The sequence below is a fragment of the Rhodamnia argentea genome, chromosome 1 (assembly GCF_020921035.1).
Source record: "Rhodamnia argentea isolate NSW1041297 chromosome 1, ASM2092103v1, whole genome shotgun sequence".
NCBI classification, from domain to species: Eukaryota; Viridiplantae; Streptophyta; class Magnoliopsida; order Myrtales; family Myrtaceae; genus Rhodamnia; species Rhodamnia argentea.
The window spans coordinates 7346731-7364526 of NC_063150.1; the positions used below are offsets into that span (position 1 = coordinate 7346731).

The following is a 17796-nucleotide window of genomic DNA, read 5'->3' on the forward strand; positions in this document are numbered from 1 at the left end:
GTCTTATACTAATGTATGCAATAGTGTGTATCAGATCAAACATAGCTCACGCAGTAGGAGTTATGAGCAGATACATCGCTAATACAGGAATAAAGCATTCAGAAGCTGTAAAATGGTTATTAAGATACCCGAGAGGCACTTCGGGTATGTCAATATCTTTTAAAAAAAGTGATATAACTTCGCAAGGCTTTGTCGATGCAAATCTTGGGAGTGACTTAAATAATAGGAAGAGTACCTCGGGTAATGTTTTTACTTTAGGTGGCACTGCAATTAGTTGGATATCTAGACTTCAGACATGTGTATCTCTCTCAACTATTAAACTAGAGGATGTTGCTATATCTGAACCTAGTAAGGAGATGATTTGGTTGAAAATTTTTATGAAGGAGATAGACAAGGAGCAAGATAGCGTTTTTTTTTTTTTTTCCCAATGACAGTCAGAGTGTTATTAATCTTGCAAGGAATCCTGTATTTCATTAAGGACAAAGCATATTGAGTTGAAGTATCATCATATTCGTGAGTTGATAGACGATGAGATATTGTCAATGAAGAAAATTTTTGGTGTAGAAAATCCAATAGACATGTTAATAAAGGTTGTCATCATTGAGAAATAGAGGCTGTGCATTGCCTCGGCCTCCATGGATAATGATGAGGGGGGCCACCGCACTAGGACAATTTTGGTTACAAAGAGGATTGAAGACTATGAAAGATTATTGTTGTTTTGAAGATCAGTCTCTAAGTGGGAGATTGATGAATCTATGGAGTCTTATAGAGAAAAGAAAAATAATATTAAGAGCAGAGCTTTTTCATGGCATAATTGTAATTATTAAGTGCAAAGCTTTTACATGGCATAGTTGTAGTTATTAATCACAAAAATTTGACATAGCATACTTGTAATTTACATCGGAACTATGTTTTCCCTAAACTCCTGCTATATATTAGGGCAATATCTTTTGTATTTTTAACGCTAAAACTTGTGATGCCGATACTAATACTGATAGTGAAGATTGCCAAGTGCGGCACTGTGATCTTTTTCCTTTTTGATTTAGAAGGGTTTTTCCACATAAAAATTCCCTCGTCTTCTTTTCTGTTTTTTCTTCTCTTCAAAAATTCGCATTCCTAACAGTCTCAGCCAAGAATTGAAGACCACGATGAAATCTTTTTAGGCCGGAATTCATTTAAGAAACCAAAAATGGAGCCCTCGAAGCTACTTTCGTGGGTCGAGAATGAATTGTTTGATTGCTTGTCTTTAGCCACGTTGATAAATATAGTGGCCTAATCCAATTATTATCCCGTGCTACAAATCCAACCTTATTGAAAACAATAAAGAGTGATTAATGGGAGGTTGATGCATATACGCAGATGGGATGAAATTGACTCTAATAATAGGATAGAAAGTCCGTCTCAAAGGTGTATGCCGACATGCGAAGAGAGATCATATTAATATAAAGAGCATATATGATTCATTGCCAAGCGATACGAGACACTATTGCAATGCGCCCTCTCACTTGCAAGCTAGATTAGTTGACAGCGGCACGTGAAATTTAACCGACCGGACGGAGGCAAGATGCGACCAAGGCATAAATTGATAAGTGGAGGAAAATCACATGAATATAAAATAGCATATATGATCCATTCTCAATTGATGGGAGACACTTTTTCAATGGGAAAATTGTCCAAAAAATCTTAAATATATTCCAATTTAGCCCTCAACCTTTCAGTTTTGCAAATTAAGTCCTACATATTTTCATGTTTTGCCAATTTAGTCCATCAATTCAATTTTGGCTAGAAATTACTTATGTGGACATTAGCCATCCTACGTTGCACAACCGACGTTAATATAGACTTTTTTTAATAGTACTTTAATATTTTTTTATTTTAGTAATTTTTCCTTTTTTTTCTTTTCTTTTCTTTTCTTTTCTTTTCTTTGTGTGACCGGCGAGGGTCGTGGGCCCTCGCCGGCTACAAGTGAGGGTTGGGACGTCCCTTTGCCCGGATCTAGGCATGGCTGCCTCACCCACAACCGGCGATGGCATCCAAGCTCTCACCAACCAGACAGAGAAAAAAATAAAATAAAAATCGAAAAATATTAAAATATTATTAAAAAATTGTCCACTTTGACACGGGTCATGCCACATAGGAAGGCCATTGTTCACGTCGGCTATTTTTGGATGAAATTGGCCGGAAGGACTTAATCAGCAAAACATGAAAATGTTCATGACTCAAGTGGAAAATTTAAAAGGTTTAGGATTGAATTAACAAAAGTTTAATAAGTTTAGGACTTTTTGGACAATGTTTCCTCTTTCAATATCCTCTCTCACATGCAAGTTGGAAGAGTTGACCACGACGCATGGAATTCATCCGGTAGGGATGGATGCAAACACGCAAAAAGGCACAAGCTGAATCAATCGATGGCGGCCCGTGAAAAACTATGATAGAAAGTCCAATCCAAAGTTATAAGTCGATAGATGGAGGGAGATTATATGAATATTAAAGAACGCATGAGACCCGTTGTCAAATGATACGGAGCGGTACCGATAAAAAAAATCAAGTACCACATTAAAATTTTCTTTAGTGCTCGAGCGGTTAAATCACCCCGGATTCGCGTTCCGTGACAATGAAAATCATGAGAAATTCACGTGATCCTGAGGCGGTTAAAATAAAAAAAGCGATGATGTATTGAACAAAGCTCGTTAAGAAAATACGATGCGGTTGATGCACAAAGGAAAGGTTGGTGAAAAGGTTGATATCATACAAACTGAGATATAGTCCCCAAATTATTGGAGGGGGACAAGGGAGAGGGCGGTTGAGAAAGGGAAATAACCATCGCCGGTCGCCGCCACAACCACAGCCATCGTCACCACCGTTGATTGTTGCCACCCACTCGCCGTGGCCATCGCTGCCCATCGCCAACCTCCGAACCCGCCGGCCGCGGCCAACCACTGCCCTGCGTCACCCGCCGCCGACCACTACCCACCGCCACCCACCACTCGACGCCAAAGTAAAAAATAAAAAATATTTTTTTTATTTTTAAATAGTAAATCATATTTTCTAATAATAATTTTTTTACAAAAATTTTAAAAAATTAAAAATGAAGTAGAAATTTTTCGCAGAAGATTGTGTTAATAATATTCTAGAAGTAGAAATTTTCAACCTCTATCAAACAAACTTTTGTTCTAGGAATATAAATTTTATGTAGTTAAAAGCATTTTTTCTCAAAAACTCGTCCAAAACCCAAAAATAAAAAAAATCTATTTCCAGCCAGAAATTGGTTTCAGAAATAGAATGATTATTATTCGCACTCTTTATGTCCTGACATTAAACGTCTCTTATCACATGCGACATGGACCCACGACCTGTGGGCCCCAGGGTTTTTCCCCTTCGTTTGGTGACACGTGTGGTTCTTTTCTCTCTCTTTTTTTGTTATTTAACTCCATAGCTTATATGGTACATACCTAGTCCACGAACCAACGCCGGTTAAAAATTTCATACTGGTAACTTGTGATGTATTTGCTCCAATTTGATTTTGTTTTGCAAAAAATCTCAAATTAGTACACCTCGACACATTCACTCAAAACTAATTTTCGTGTCTCAAAAATTCCAAACTAGTACCCCCGACTCGAATTTATCCTTCGTTATAGTACATACGTGTCCAAAGTTGCGAAATTTTTCGTGTCGGATCCGTCTTGCAATCATTTGCCCCGCGTTTTGACACGTGTGCATTTCAACGGGGTATTGGACGAAAGTTAGTTTGGAGTGAATGTGTCGTGGGATATCGAATTGAGATTTTCTTGCGAGAAAAAAATTAATTTGAGATAAATACCTCCTGCAGTATCGATTTGGTGTTTTTAATGGTATTAACACCGTCACAAGTTATCAATCCTAAGCATTGGGAACCCAGTGCCAGTCGGTCAATGCCTCTGCTTATTTTGGTCATTGGCGAGTACTTGATTCTGGAGGTGAATTACCTACCTGTTCCCTTCGATGCCTCAACAGATCTCAGACACTGATTTATGAAAACGACGTTATTAATGGTTGAGAAATCGGGGGAAATACCATGGCGGGTAGAAGATATCCTCCCGGCTTGCCTCCATACCTCCTCACCTTGTCAAATGTCGAAGGCAAAAAGAGAACGACTAACAGAGGAAATCTTTCAAAGCTCGATCAACTTGGATAAGGTTAAATAAAACTCACGCCGTTGAAAGTGACTTCAAAATGCTATATCAAGGTAAGAGAAAATGATATGCATACAACAATTTTGAGTATTGTAAAAAAGAAAATTGTTATCTATGATCTGTTCGACCCGAGATCTGAAATTACTCGGTTTTCAATTTAATAAACAAACAAGATCAACTACAATAATTTACATGTAGAATCGTGCGTAATTCGATCTCTACTGAAAAAAAAAAAAATGATCAAGAATCACGCAGACTCAAAAAAGGAACAGGAGATTATTAGTCTTCACTCTTCACTTCATCTTTATTGATGACGCTACCCGGCCTCCTGTAGAGATGCTACGAGGGTGAAAAAAATTAGGCCAACGTCGACTGTCAGTTAACTATGCCCACAAAATTCCGTCATTCCCAATTTCCAAACTTGAAACTGGGCTATCGCCGAAATCTTGCCCTACTTTTTCATTATCTGTATCCGAGTCCACATAACGTTCTAAAAGATCGGAAGATCTTTCGGCTGGAATCCCATAATCTTTGAGAATGCAGGACGAGGCTGCTATAGCGGCTTCTCTCTCCAGGACAGCCAGATAGTTGTCTTCAAATTCAAAAACTAGATACTTGTCCTTACATGCTAAGAAAACCGGTGAATCAATTACGAGTGTCACAGTAATCGAGGTCAAATTAAGAAGGGAAAAGGGAACGAATGTCATCACTTACAGTCAATGAGGTGGGCGAGGTGACGGATGTTTTTTATTCGAGTGCCATTGAACTTCAAGACCTGATGATTCCTCCTCTTGAGTACATGGCAAATACTAAATCCAAACAACCTAAAATATAGGCGGTGTGCCATATTACCTGTTGATTGCTCATGTCTTCATATCCTATGTTTACTTCGTTTGCCAGCACCTACATATATGAAAAACAGATGATGAAATACACAGGTGGTTGAATGAAGAGAACCTGGGAGACCGCAAAATCTAGTTCTCCAGATGGAATAAGAAAGGCAAGGAAAGCAATATGATTGTTTTCCTTTTGTTTGTTGATGTCCAATTGTTGGAATGGATTTGATTGGAATTTCATAGAGTTTTGAGGGAAAACATATAAGTGTAGATACTACTAACCTGAGATAGGATGACCATTTGTTCACCTTTGAACCTTGCCAAAGAATAACGAGCCTTTGCAAGTAATTTTAGCTGCCACAAAGAGCACATTTAAAACATATTTCAGATAGTCAATTACAAGAATAGCCTGAACTTTTGCTCTGAAAAAAAGAATTCTGAACATTGCATGATAATACAAATTGTCCTATCATTAGCCATGTAAAAAGCATGACTAGAAACGCTTGACTTACCCCTATAGAATCTTCACACTCTTCACTGTACAAATAATAAGAAAAGAAATCTGTCAGACATCATCAAAATATTCAACAAACTTCAATATGTAAACTATATACAACAAGAAGAATTTTCGGCATGTGGATATTTGATCATACTCTATTAGTGGTTCTGATAGTGGGGTAAAGACCAGACCGGCTGTAATTAGGTAAGAAGGCTGACCCCCTTCGATATGATAGGGAACCTACAAGCATAAACCAAACAGGATTGTCACAAAGGAGAGTTTCAGAAACTACGGATACAATGTTATGTAGATACGTAAGTCTAATAATTTACCAAATGAACTCGCGGATTCAAAATTACTGGAACTTTCATGAACTCCCCTGCCCTAATAATTCCAAGTTGTGCTACGTCACCAGCAAACCTGCAAAAGCATCATTGTAGTTGACAAATACTCGAGTATTGAACTGTCTTACTGTCTTGGAGCTATAGCTTCTATTAATGACAATAGTTTCTGTTGAAGTTGTTGTCCCACATTGCTTGACAACGGATCCTATATGCTCTCTATATTCATGGGATCCCCCTCCACCTATCAACTCAAGCTTTTGGATTGGACTTTCTAACATGGTATCAGAGCCGGTGTTGTCCGCGATTGCGCGTCCACACCCATTAGTCAAAAATTCCACATGCCGCTCGTAATCCGGTTTGCACATGAGAGGGGATATTGAAGTTGTCCCACATCGCTTGATAACGGGTCCTATATGCTCTTTATATTCATGTGGTCTCCCTCCACCTATCAGCTTAAGCTTTTGGGTTGGACTTTCTAACAGTTTCCATTGTGATTACAAAATAGAATAAAGAACCCAAAAGGAGCATAATGCCTACTAAGAATGCACAGATATATGAATACGACCCTATCTCTTTAACTCCCTGTATATATTCTGTCAAAAGTTTCAAGTGGCAGTGATAACACGTGCTTCCTTGGCTTTCCATTATGCACGCTAATGTGTCCCATCAGTGAAAATTCTAAGATGACACTTATACACAACGTTTTCATAGTAGGGCCCACGCAGAGCAAGTACAAATCATTGGCAGCAATCTCATAATTGGGTTATTACAACTGATTTATGTGTGAATGACTCTGGTATGTAGTGACATCTCATTCACATCTCGATGACAGAAAATATGGACATTATTAGTTTTTTGACGACTCAAAACTCCATCACAAAACAAAGAGCTGGGAAGCATGAGGGAAGCCCCAAAATGAACAAGAGAGGCCAAATTCGCAGGTAAAACTAACATGGAATTTCAAGGGGAAGAAAATTTTTCCCCTCTAACATCTGATTTACAAGAATAAGCTCCTTACTTCTGACTTATTAGGTAGCGGAAAGCAATTCGCTCAGATGATCGGAATGGCACTGTTCCTTCGCACCCAACATGAACATCATCGAAGCTAGTAATAACATCCCCCTGGAAAAGCATAGATTCATGATCATGTGAGTTACCCAGAATGCTCCAGCATCATAAGACCATTTTCCCACCTTTAACCTTTACTTTTGGCATACTAGTTCACAGTGTGAATTTGTAACCATTTATCTCATTAAAAAGGTTCTTAGCAACTTAATGAATCTATTAGGCATTCCATGCGTATGACATGGGGAAACAATTGACAGGATGAAACATGAATAGCCCAACTATTGATACCGACACCAATTTGAAGGTTCATTTTTGTTGCCTAAACAAAATATATTACTGTACAGCTCCATACCTGAAGCTCCAGCTTTTCATGGTTGAGAAAAGCAATCAATAGAATATATAAAAGAGTTGTTGACTGTGTCAAAAGTACTGGAGTCAGAAGGATACCTCTTTTAAAACATTGTTTGCATCAGATGTTGGTTCCACTCTTCGCACCAACACCCCCTGCACATGTGTAATCTTATGAGGAGGATGCTGTGTAACGACACTAACAGCAGATACAAGCTCTTGAACCCACATGAACAGAAAAGAAGAGGAAAGTAAAACTAAGGATGCTGCATTTACTCTTATTCATGGCATGCAGCAATTTGCTGATAAAAGGCAGAGCGAATCAGAACTCTGGTATTTTCTGTAGTCTCAGACGCTCTTGGAGATATATGAATTACGAAAACAAGCATGAAACACAAACTACAGATACAATATCCGTGGAGCCAGATTTTTCAGAAATTTAGTATGTGACAGGAAGGCAACATGTGAATAAAAATATGTTTTCCAGTTTATAGACAATCAAACTCCCATTGATTTTAGCATGAAATCAATATAAAACATGAAAATTTACAAAAGGACAATTAACTAAAGCACGATATTTAAAGAGATAAGGACCACAATGGCCTACAAGTAATAGGATTATAGAACAAAACTAGCTTTTACTTCAGATAAAGCTTGCTTTCAAGTCACAGGCATCATCTATCCAAATAAAGCTATCTTTGAATTAATAACTATTGAGCAGAAGATAGGGAAAATGTCATGTGCTACAAATCTAACATCTTAAAAAATCAATAATCAGGGCAGATAAGAAATTTGATAATGCTGAATATTTCCCAAAATGATGGACATGTCACTCCATTGAGTAGTGATATCAGCCAAGAAGCAAGGTGAGCCATGAATTATCGTGTTTCATGGGACAGATGATTGCACATGTTAAATTGCCACTAACTGAATATTTTGGGGATGGGCATGCACTTGATGGATTTGGCTGAAATATGAAAGATGCTGACTCATATAATCTGCCCACCGCACCATACATGAACAAATTAACAGCAACTATGATATGCCAATAACCATCAATAAATTCACAACTTGATTTAAGAAGGCCTTCCTGCAAGTAAATGAGAGATATACCTCGTTGGACTGTACTTTTAAGCATTCACGTAGAGCTGGATTTTCCAACTTTTGCAGCAAGACTCCAAGGCAAGGAAAACCTTCATGAATAAGAAAATTGTTCCGCATTGGTTTAACAGATTCAGGCCATTTGACAAATTCAAATTGCTACAAAAATAGTGAGGAAAATAACACCATAAAAGAATGTTTTAAAGACGTGCAAGAAAGGAGTAACAAGCTATGCCCAACAATCAGAAGGCACGACCTCCACTTATAGTCGCACTTCAAGCCTCTCTAGATTCTACCAAAGAGCTGCCACTGAATCCTAAGAACCAACAAGTAAATCAGACAGCTTGTGAAAGCTTTGCAGGGGAAGAAAATTCCAGTGACAATGATCGGACTAGTAAGCAAAGTGGCAGACTCTGCATCTTATGTTACAAGCTTTCAAGCTGATTTAATCTCCAAAATTTCCATTGCTGATTATGTCAGGCATGAAAACCATTCGCCCAATCATACAGCTACAACTTCACGTCTATGGTACTTTTAGGTTGCTTATGTCTTTAATTCAGATGGATACGAGAATATGAACAGAAGACAACAGAACGTGAAACTCACACTCGTGACCACTTAATCCTCACCAGTATATTTCCCATTTCGCTCGTAGTCATTCAAAAAGTGAGAGACGACTGTTGTTGGAATCACATAACCAATATTTTCAGCCTCTTCGGATCTGTAAACCTAAAAGAAAAGCTTTGTAAGAACGTTTATCCAAGACGAGCTCCATATTGACTTAGCCAAGATGAGAGCACCACAGTCTTGAGCTAATTTTGCTAGAAGCCATAGATATACCTGGAATGCTACCCCAATGCACTCTCCTCTATCATTGAATGCAGGTCCACCACTATTACCTACAATCTCACAAATAAGAGCAGAGGCCGGTACAAAAAATAAGTACCCAGATTTATGGTAAAATAAGGATTTAATTATTAGGACAACTTTCCCTTAAAGAATGCATGAAGAGATACTCATAAAGGAAAAAGATCCACCAACCAGGATTAATTGCTGCATCAATCTGTATTCCCAGCAAATCAGATGATCCATGAGCATAAGATGTTACCTGATGACAAGTACTGCAATCTTATGATACGGACTTAAAAGACAAACTCAATAACAAAAAGGCTTCAACGTTATAGCATGAATAAACAATGTCAGATAGAGCAGTTGGTTTGGTTTTCGTAGTCTATATACCAATAAATTATTCAAGTGTCCACACTCATCAGATAGAAGTGCTACATGCTACGGAAAAATTCAAGATATTAGCTAGAGTGAACGTGTAGTCAAACTCTTCAAATTGATCAACATCGTAATATTATGGCCTCAACAGACAACATATTCACTCTCAGACCATTTAGACATGCAATCATACACGATCTAGCCTCCTATACAGGAAATGAAAATAACACATCCATATTTTCCCTTACACAGAGGAACATCCAACGGTGACTACAAGATTTTATTTTAGCATTCTATCAATCCACCAGAATAGTGGGAAAATACCACTTTGAATTGAATGAATATATTATGTCGATGAAGCGGTGCAGAATATGACAGAAATGGATGAATATCTAAAGCTGACACTAATCTCAAATTAAGTGCCCACCCCAGCCCATCATGAAGGGAAAGACCAGAAGATCTGACACGGTCAACATCTTCCAATTTTCAGATTTTATCGACTGCTAGCATTTAATTTTAAAGGAACAACAGAAATGTTATATTAAACCTCCAAAAGAATTCAGAAGAGAGAACAAAAATAAAGAAATTTTGCTGCTCTCACTCTGAGTGAAACTACAATGATGAAGCCTTTGCCCAAGTCATATCCATATGAACTGAAATATGATTGTAATATTCTAGCTTTAGGCAAATCCTTCACATAAAGTGTCGAGCTTTAGGGAAAAAATAAACAACATAGTTTGAGAGGCATTATTGATCTTGTAAAATGACTGTGAATCATATCATTGTTACCATCAAACTCTACAGAACCAAAGCATGTCGACAAACAAAGTACAAGAAGACATTATAGAGGTACAAGACTCCACAGCAAACTAGTTCTGCACAGCAGAAGGCAGACATTAAAAAATTTAATGAACATTTGACATATGGGTCTTCAAAGAATAGAAGCAATGTTCATTACTTATCAGAAAATAATACAGTTGAATGTGAATGTCGAACCTCTATACGCGATACAACCCCTTTTGTTACGGAAATGGTATCTCCTCCAAGTGGATATCCTACAACAGTGACAGCATCCTGTCCAATAAGGAGCAGCTAAATATGAAAAGTTTACTAACAAGAGGAGAGTAAAGGAAAGTGAGAGTTGATGAGCCATGAAATGGTGCTATATTGACTTTAAGCTTGTTAAAACTTTTAGAGTATAAATCACGCATTCATCTAATAGCTTAAATTTTTAAAACAGTTCCAGAGGTCCCACAAAATTTTACATGGCACCAGAGCTGGAGACCTAAGTACAAATCTTTCCGGGCCCCCCACCATTATATATTTCTACACATCAGTCTTTATCAAAATCCGGTTGGGGGGGGGCGGCGGTGGGGGGGCATTAACAGTATTTAAATGTTAACCAAGCATTCATTCAACTTAGGCTTTTGATTTAATTGGCATTGGTGCCACAAAATTTCAAACAATCACAATCTGCTCAATGACAAAGCACAATCCCTCGTGTTGCAAATATCAATGTAGAGATGATCTAACAAGACAAAATGTTTATCGCCAAAGTGCAGCAACAGACTAATGTCATTCAACAATCACTATGATTTACTTTCCTGTTAATTATGAGCTCCTTCAATGACACATCAATCCAATTTCTATTAACTTACCAAAAAAAAAAACAATATCTACTAAAATTTCAAAACTAGAAAACGACAGAAGATTTAGAACTTCCAAATTGTCCATCACAGTTCCTTCTTCAGAACATAGAGCTTTATCCTGGATCTTCAACTTTCTTTAACATTTTCTCTGTATACCATTCATTTGGTTTATGGACCACTCTGCGGGACCAAGTTAAAAGGTGACAATGCAAAAAAGATATCTAGCACTTCGGAAAAACATTAATCTGCAGCAAACCTGTCATCTTTATGATAATACATGAGTATATTCTAGGAGATATCTTCATGACAAGATAATATCATGATGCCAAATTACAAGATCTTCAAAAAATCATGCTAGGGATGGAAGAATTAGAAAGAAAGCTTCATAGAATTTAAAACAACTTATGTCCACTGGGATAAAGAAACAGAGAGCTACTTATTTGACAACTAAATAAGTCAAACCTGGAGATGTGGTAAGCGTCCAAATTGCAGTGGTTCTGCTCCTTTCCAAAACCCCTCACTCTCTACAGAAAGCAAAGCTATATCACAATCGATGCCTTTAGCCAAAACCTGTCCATTAAACCAGAAAGAAGAAGCTGAGGAATGGGATTATTGCATCCAAGACTACAAATTTGGAACTAAGAACTTGATTGGTTCTTCATATTCAGCTTTGGTTCCTCACTAAGAGTCAAAAGAAAAATGCAGACTGATAACCCAATGATGCAAATGGACATGTATGTGCTTATAAAAGGAAAAAGGTCGAGAAAGCAACAAGATAATTAGACACTAACTCCATATTACAGAGAACGAGATAAAGGAGGATCGCCATCTAGCTGTTTTGGGGGGAAAACCAAAATGTTAAATGCACATGCACACTAAAGCACTGAAAACTAATATACACTATCAAATCATTTTTGATGTACCAGCATAAACAGGTCATTAAATGATGATTTGTCTACACGACATAATTTATAGCCTTGCTAGATAAAAGAAGACATCATTTCCCGTGGTCAGGTAGGTCAGCACTTTCTTGTATTTTAGATGAACATGACAGAAGAACAGTAAGCATGAAGAATTCGTTTTGTTTCTCAAATGGCAGCAAATGCATGAGAAAGTTGGTCAATCTTGGCTCTCTAATAGCACACAATAAATAAGATAACTCATAAAATAAGGACATATAAGGGGAAAAACATTAATTTCAGCCGATATCTTCTAACCTAAAATTGTCCAACAACATGTATGCAACAGCAGCAAGGTCTTGGTTAAGAGCCTCAGATATGCTTTCCACAGGTGATTAAATCAGGTTTACAAACACTAGCACCCAAGTCATGAAATTAGCCTCCTTATAGAGATCAATCAAGTATTCTCAAATCTTTTCCACACAAATATTGCAACTTAGATAGTAAGTTTGCACAGTGAAAAGTGGATCCTGGCCAGAACAGCTTGCTATGGACTATCCATGCTGCAAAAAGAATTTACATCTCTCAGTACGTTATTGTTCTTTGAAACTTGTTTGGACAAAACATATTGTCTCCGTCTTTTTCTGTGGCGTGGCTGGCTGCTCATTGTATTCCTAATTTTCTTGTATTTTACATGCTATTTTTCCCTATTCATTGTAAGGAATAATGTATTAACCTCTGTCTTAAAACACCTTTTTTAGACCAATTTGTCTACATGCAACTGCTAGTTGACATTCACAAATATCCACACAACAGTAAAAAATGCTGAATCCACGAAATAATTGGCCAAATAATGCTTTACTTGAAAAGAAAACAGATATCACAGCGCATCACTTGATCACTGAACTAGTGAAATACCTTGGCCACGTATTTAGTATCATCGCCTCTTCTCTTTACTTTGACCTGCAATTGAAAAAATCAAAGAACAAATGTAACGAAATTCGTTTGGTTATACAAAAGTTGTGTGCAAACCATATACAGGACAGTTCAAAATTTCAATGATGCCGAGGCAGATAACAACAAAATAACTCCTATCCCACAACATAGGAGAGACAGAGATTGCCTAGGACGTTTAAGATTTTTGGGTAGTTTGGTAGTTCCAGTCGCAATTTAGAGATGAAATGGACAAAATGAAATGATGAAAGAAAGACTAAGAAAGAAATGAAGAGAATCTGCCTAAGAAAGAATAAGAAAGACATCACCAGGAATTTGCGTAGGTCAACAACATAAATACAAGGAAAATGTGCAGTCAGCAAATAATGCATCGAAAGAGAAGCTTAGCCTACACAACTATAGATCCAGATTACTCCAAAGTCTCTATCTGTTTTACAGGAAAGTGCCTCTCAGAAAACACATACCCCATTTTCTTTAATTTGGCAAAAGGAAAGAATCAGTCAAGGCATCTTCTTATTGGTTTCTGGCTGATGGAAAATTGGTACTTAAAACTTTCCTGGAAACACATGTCTCTTCTCATAGTCTTCTTAATTACTTTTGTTATTATTCCATTTCCTTTACTTTGTTGTATCATCACCTGCCATCATTGCTCATAACCAACCATTGTTGCCAAAGGAACTACGCAACCCAAATGCCTATGCCCAAACCCTTCATCATACATCTTGAAACCATTCGAGAAAGTCACCACCAGGAAAAATATGACTAATTACTATCTTTCCGTCGCCTTTATTGGCTCATGGCAGTAAGCTGGTCATCAATTATTTCTCATAAGCTCACCATCTGACCAAGTCCCACTCAAGCATTTTTCACATGTATGCTGAGTGTCAAGCGTAAAAAAGGATCACCACCTGGCGATCATCACAAATATCCAAAATCGCAGGGTTGGTTGAGATTTGAATCATTTCTTTTACTGGTCTGCGTCAATTTATATTGCCAAGAAACCGTGCTGAAACATTGAGGATTTCATCTCAGATTATCAGCAAATAGGACACTGAGGACACATAATAACTTAAGTCTTTCATTGCTACAGAAATAAACAGAACAGGAAGGAAGAGGAAGGAGGTCGGTACAAAAGAAGACAGAAGACATGTCAAGACAGATATCTACCACGAAAAAGGGAAAGAGTAAAAATTCGATGCCATATATTACTGAAAAGTAACTATTTCGAGGTTGTAAGCAAGTACAAACAGCCAAAACCTATCAAAAGAAACATCAATAGCTTTCAAAGAAATGCAAAGATTTGAGTGGAGCATACTGTATAATTAACGATAACTATCACAAAACCACAGAATTTCGAGGTCTGAGCCAATTATCACGTGAAAAGAAGATGTTCTATGGTATTGAATGCCATAACCACTATGTCATTGCAACATTCGGAACATCTCATCTAAGAACAATCAGGAATTATTTTCTAGATCTGCAAAATGTTGTCCGATATCTAACTATATAGCCTAGAGAAGCTAGTTTGCTAGAGATACAACTAGAGCAAAATTCAAACAATCATACTCCGAACTCAAACTAACATGGAGATTATTCATATAATAAATAAACTTTTGGCATGACAATCAAGTGGATTACCTGGGTATAATGTTCCACACAATGTGCATTAGTCAAGAGCTTTCCATCACCAATCATAAAAGCACTGGACCAAGATAAAAAGTGAATAGTCAAGTCACTGGCAGTTCGACTTTCTCATATAGAAAGAGCGATTGCCAACAAATGACACAAGATGGGAACTGTTGCAAGAAGACATGCCTTCCAGTACTTGTATATTGTCTTTGCTTTTGCCAGGGAAGAGAATAATCAGGTTCCGTATGAGTGCAATAAACCTAATATACATAAAGGGAGATCAAACAATAGAATATTACACAAGGATTGCCAACTTAAAAGGATCCTCAAGTATCATTATCGTCATTCTTTTTTAAATCAAACATCCAGACATAATGATATAGCAATTTCATTAACAAAAAATGATAGGGACAACAACAGCTAGAAGAATTCATGCAAAAATACTTGTTACTCGGACATGCAGCAACAGATTCCAGTTGATGCATGTTAAAATTCATGATGAGATCGATAGAGAAGTTAAAATAGGCGATTCTAACAATAAAACTTAAGTTTTTGGGAGAAAAACAGAGATGTTGAAATAAAGTCCCACACTTAGTCTACCTTAACGACGGCATTGAGAAAAGCTGCATCTTGGATGTTCCCAGAATCGGTTTGTGACTGTCATAGGGGACAACAATATCATATCAGCATAACAGTAAAATGCAAGGAGATAAATGAGTCCAAACATCTAAACTATCAGTTGAGACCTCATGAGAGGTACCTGCTGTTCTGTGAAATCAAAACCCTTCTTTTCTTTTCTTTGCAGGCCAAAACCAAAAGCCGTAGACTCAGATCGCCCTGCATATCCTCTATTCCTATCACCATCAATAAATGGATAAGGCCTTTCATCTTTTGATCTTCCAGGATACTTTTTCTGAGAAATAGTTTTCCCCTAGATATGGCAAACCGAGTCAAGAGAGAAATGAGAAAACCCTCCGTCCAATCATAATTACAAGTTCAGACGACACAGAAAGCCAAGCAGAAACATCTTCTGGTTAATGTTCACATTTGCATCTTTGGAGCTCCCGTAGTGAAACGAGTGGTACTTTGTAGCTATCGGCAAGGTCATCACATAAAGCTTGAACAAATGTATAATCATCAGCAATCCATCAACAGGCATATTTTGAATATCTTAGATCATGATAGTCACGTATGTCTCCACAAACACAAAACCCTCCTCTTTTTCGATGATGAATGATTCACGGCAGCACAAATAATCGAAATGTTAACTGCGCATGTCTACCAATGCCTTGCGCTCGCACGTCGAAAAGCTCTACAGCAGACGAGTTTTACTTCCAGAGACACGGCACAATTAGTTCTGCAACAAGCACCTGATGCGCATGCTTTAATGACTCAACAGCGGAAAGCGGACGCGAAGTACCTTGTCCCTGCTCGTTTTCGCAGACGAAGAGGAGGAGGAGGGATCTTTCTTCGAAGCTCCCCTGTGCTCGGACTTCAAGTTGAGGGGAAACGGAAAATCGGGCGGCGTAGGTAGACGGCCCAGGCCGGGGAGAGAGCAGCGGTAGGTGACGGCGGAGGAGAGTGAGGAGAAGCAGCAGCTGGCGGCCGCAATCGCCATTGTCGCTGCTTCGACGGAGAAGCAGGAGGGAAAGAGAGAAAAATATCGGAGGGGGAAAAAGATGGAGTTTAAGCGCGAGTCCCCTTATCCTAAAGGCCAATTTCATTTGGCGCCTCCATGTCGTTACCCTCTTTCTTTTTTTAGCTGTTCTCTTCCTTTTCGATTTTTTTTTTTTTTTTGTAAAATTCCTTCTTTTTTTGGGGGGAGGGGAAACTAGAGCCAACATTAAAACTTCGTTTATTTCACGAAAAATAAAACGTCTCTAAAAAATCATTTTCCTGAAAAATGACAATAACCTTAAATTGTTTGGAATGAAAAACTTCATTTGATTTTTCAGAGGAAATTATCTAAAAAATCATATTTTTAATTATTATTTCTTTGTCTTTTTTTTCTTTTCTTTCTTCCTTCGTCGGCAGCCGGCAACCGACCATAGCTAAGGGACGAGCTCGCCCAAGGTTGGCAAGGCTACTCCCTCGCTCGTGGCCTCACCGAGGCCGATCGTCGGCCGTCGCCGTGGTTGGCAACCAGCAGAGGAATAAAGAAAAGAAACAAATAAAAATACTAAAGTTATTAATAATTATTTAAAAATTAAAAATTAAATAATTATTTAAATTTCCAATTTTTTTAAAATAATTCAAAAGAAAAAGAATGTAAAGGAATATAGGGAGAAAAGCTGAGGGAAAATGGTTTCCTCTTTTCATGGAAGGGAAAATCATTTTCCCAACTATTGAACATGTTTTTTCTTTTGGTGGAAAGTGTTTTTATTGACTAGTTTATTTTTGTAAACCAAATGTGGAAAAATAGGGAAAATTTTTCTTAAAAATTGTTTTTCATGAAACAAACGGAACCTAAAATGATAAATAAAAAAAAAACTTCACCGACGCTATATTTTAAACTCTAAATGGGTGATCATTAAAAAAAAATATGTAGTTCATATTGTTAGAATATATAAATATTAAACCACACATTCTTCTATAAACTTAAGCTTTTAGAACAATTAGATGTAGTCTCATCAAATCTTTCACATATATGATGAAAACCCGAATTTGCAAGGTCATGAACAACAACATTTCTAATTCTATTGGTCCACTTCAAACTTCAAGGGCAAGGCTCATTTGTTGAATAATATTAATTAACACATTGTAGCTTTTAGAGTAGTTGGTTGTAGTCTCATCAAATCTTTCACTTATATGATGAAAACCCGAATTTGCAAGGACATTTCTAATTCTATTGGTCCACTTCAAACTTCAAGGGCAAGGCTCATTTGTTGAATAATATTAATTAACACATTGCAATCACTTTCAAATATCGTTTTGTGGATGCCGAGGGATTGAAGAGCTTTGCATGGGAGAAGAAGAGTTGCAGCATGCACTCCATTGGTAGGTTTCATCTTCATGTCTCGTCCACGCTTGGACAATTGAGCTTCTACTTGTTCATGCAATAATACATATGGAC

The 17796-nt window shown here is 37.5% G+C and overlaps 1 protein-coding gene across 1 annotated transcript; it reads right to left on the reverse strand.

Annotated features, from left to right (window-relative positions):
* Positions 1–4134: 4134 nt before the first annotated feature.
* Positions 4135–16446, reverse strand: LOC115756724 (protease Do-like 2, chloroplastic). The gene is made up of 21 exons (XM_030696603.2): positions 16144–16446; positions 15484–15654; positions 15324–15380; positions 14910–14983; positions 14733–14796; positions 13059–13103; positions 11704–11811; positions 10589–10666; positions 9410–9476; positions 9209–9267; positions 8998–9097; positions 8381–8460; positions 7367–7423; positions 6870–6973; positions 5840–5927; positions 5662–5747; positions 5521–5545; positions 5291–5362; positions 5025–5075; positions 4887–4947; positions 4135–4800 (listed from the first exon to the last, which is right to left on the reverse strand). The coding sequence occupies exons 1-21, from the start codon at positions 16339–16341 to the stop codon at positions 4556–4558; spliced, it is 1890 nt and encodes a 629-aa protein (XP_030552463.1). The 5' UTR covers positions 16342–16446; the 3' UTR covers positions 4135–4555.
* Positions 16447–17796: the final 1350 nt, after the last annotated feature.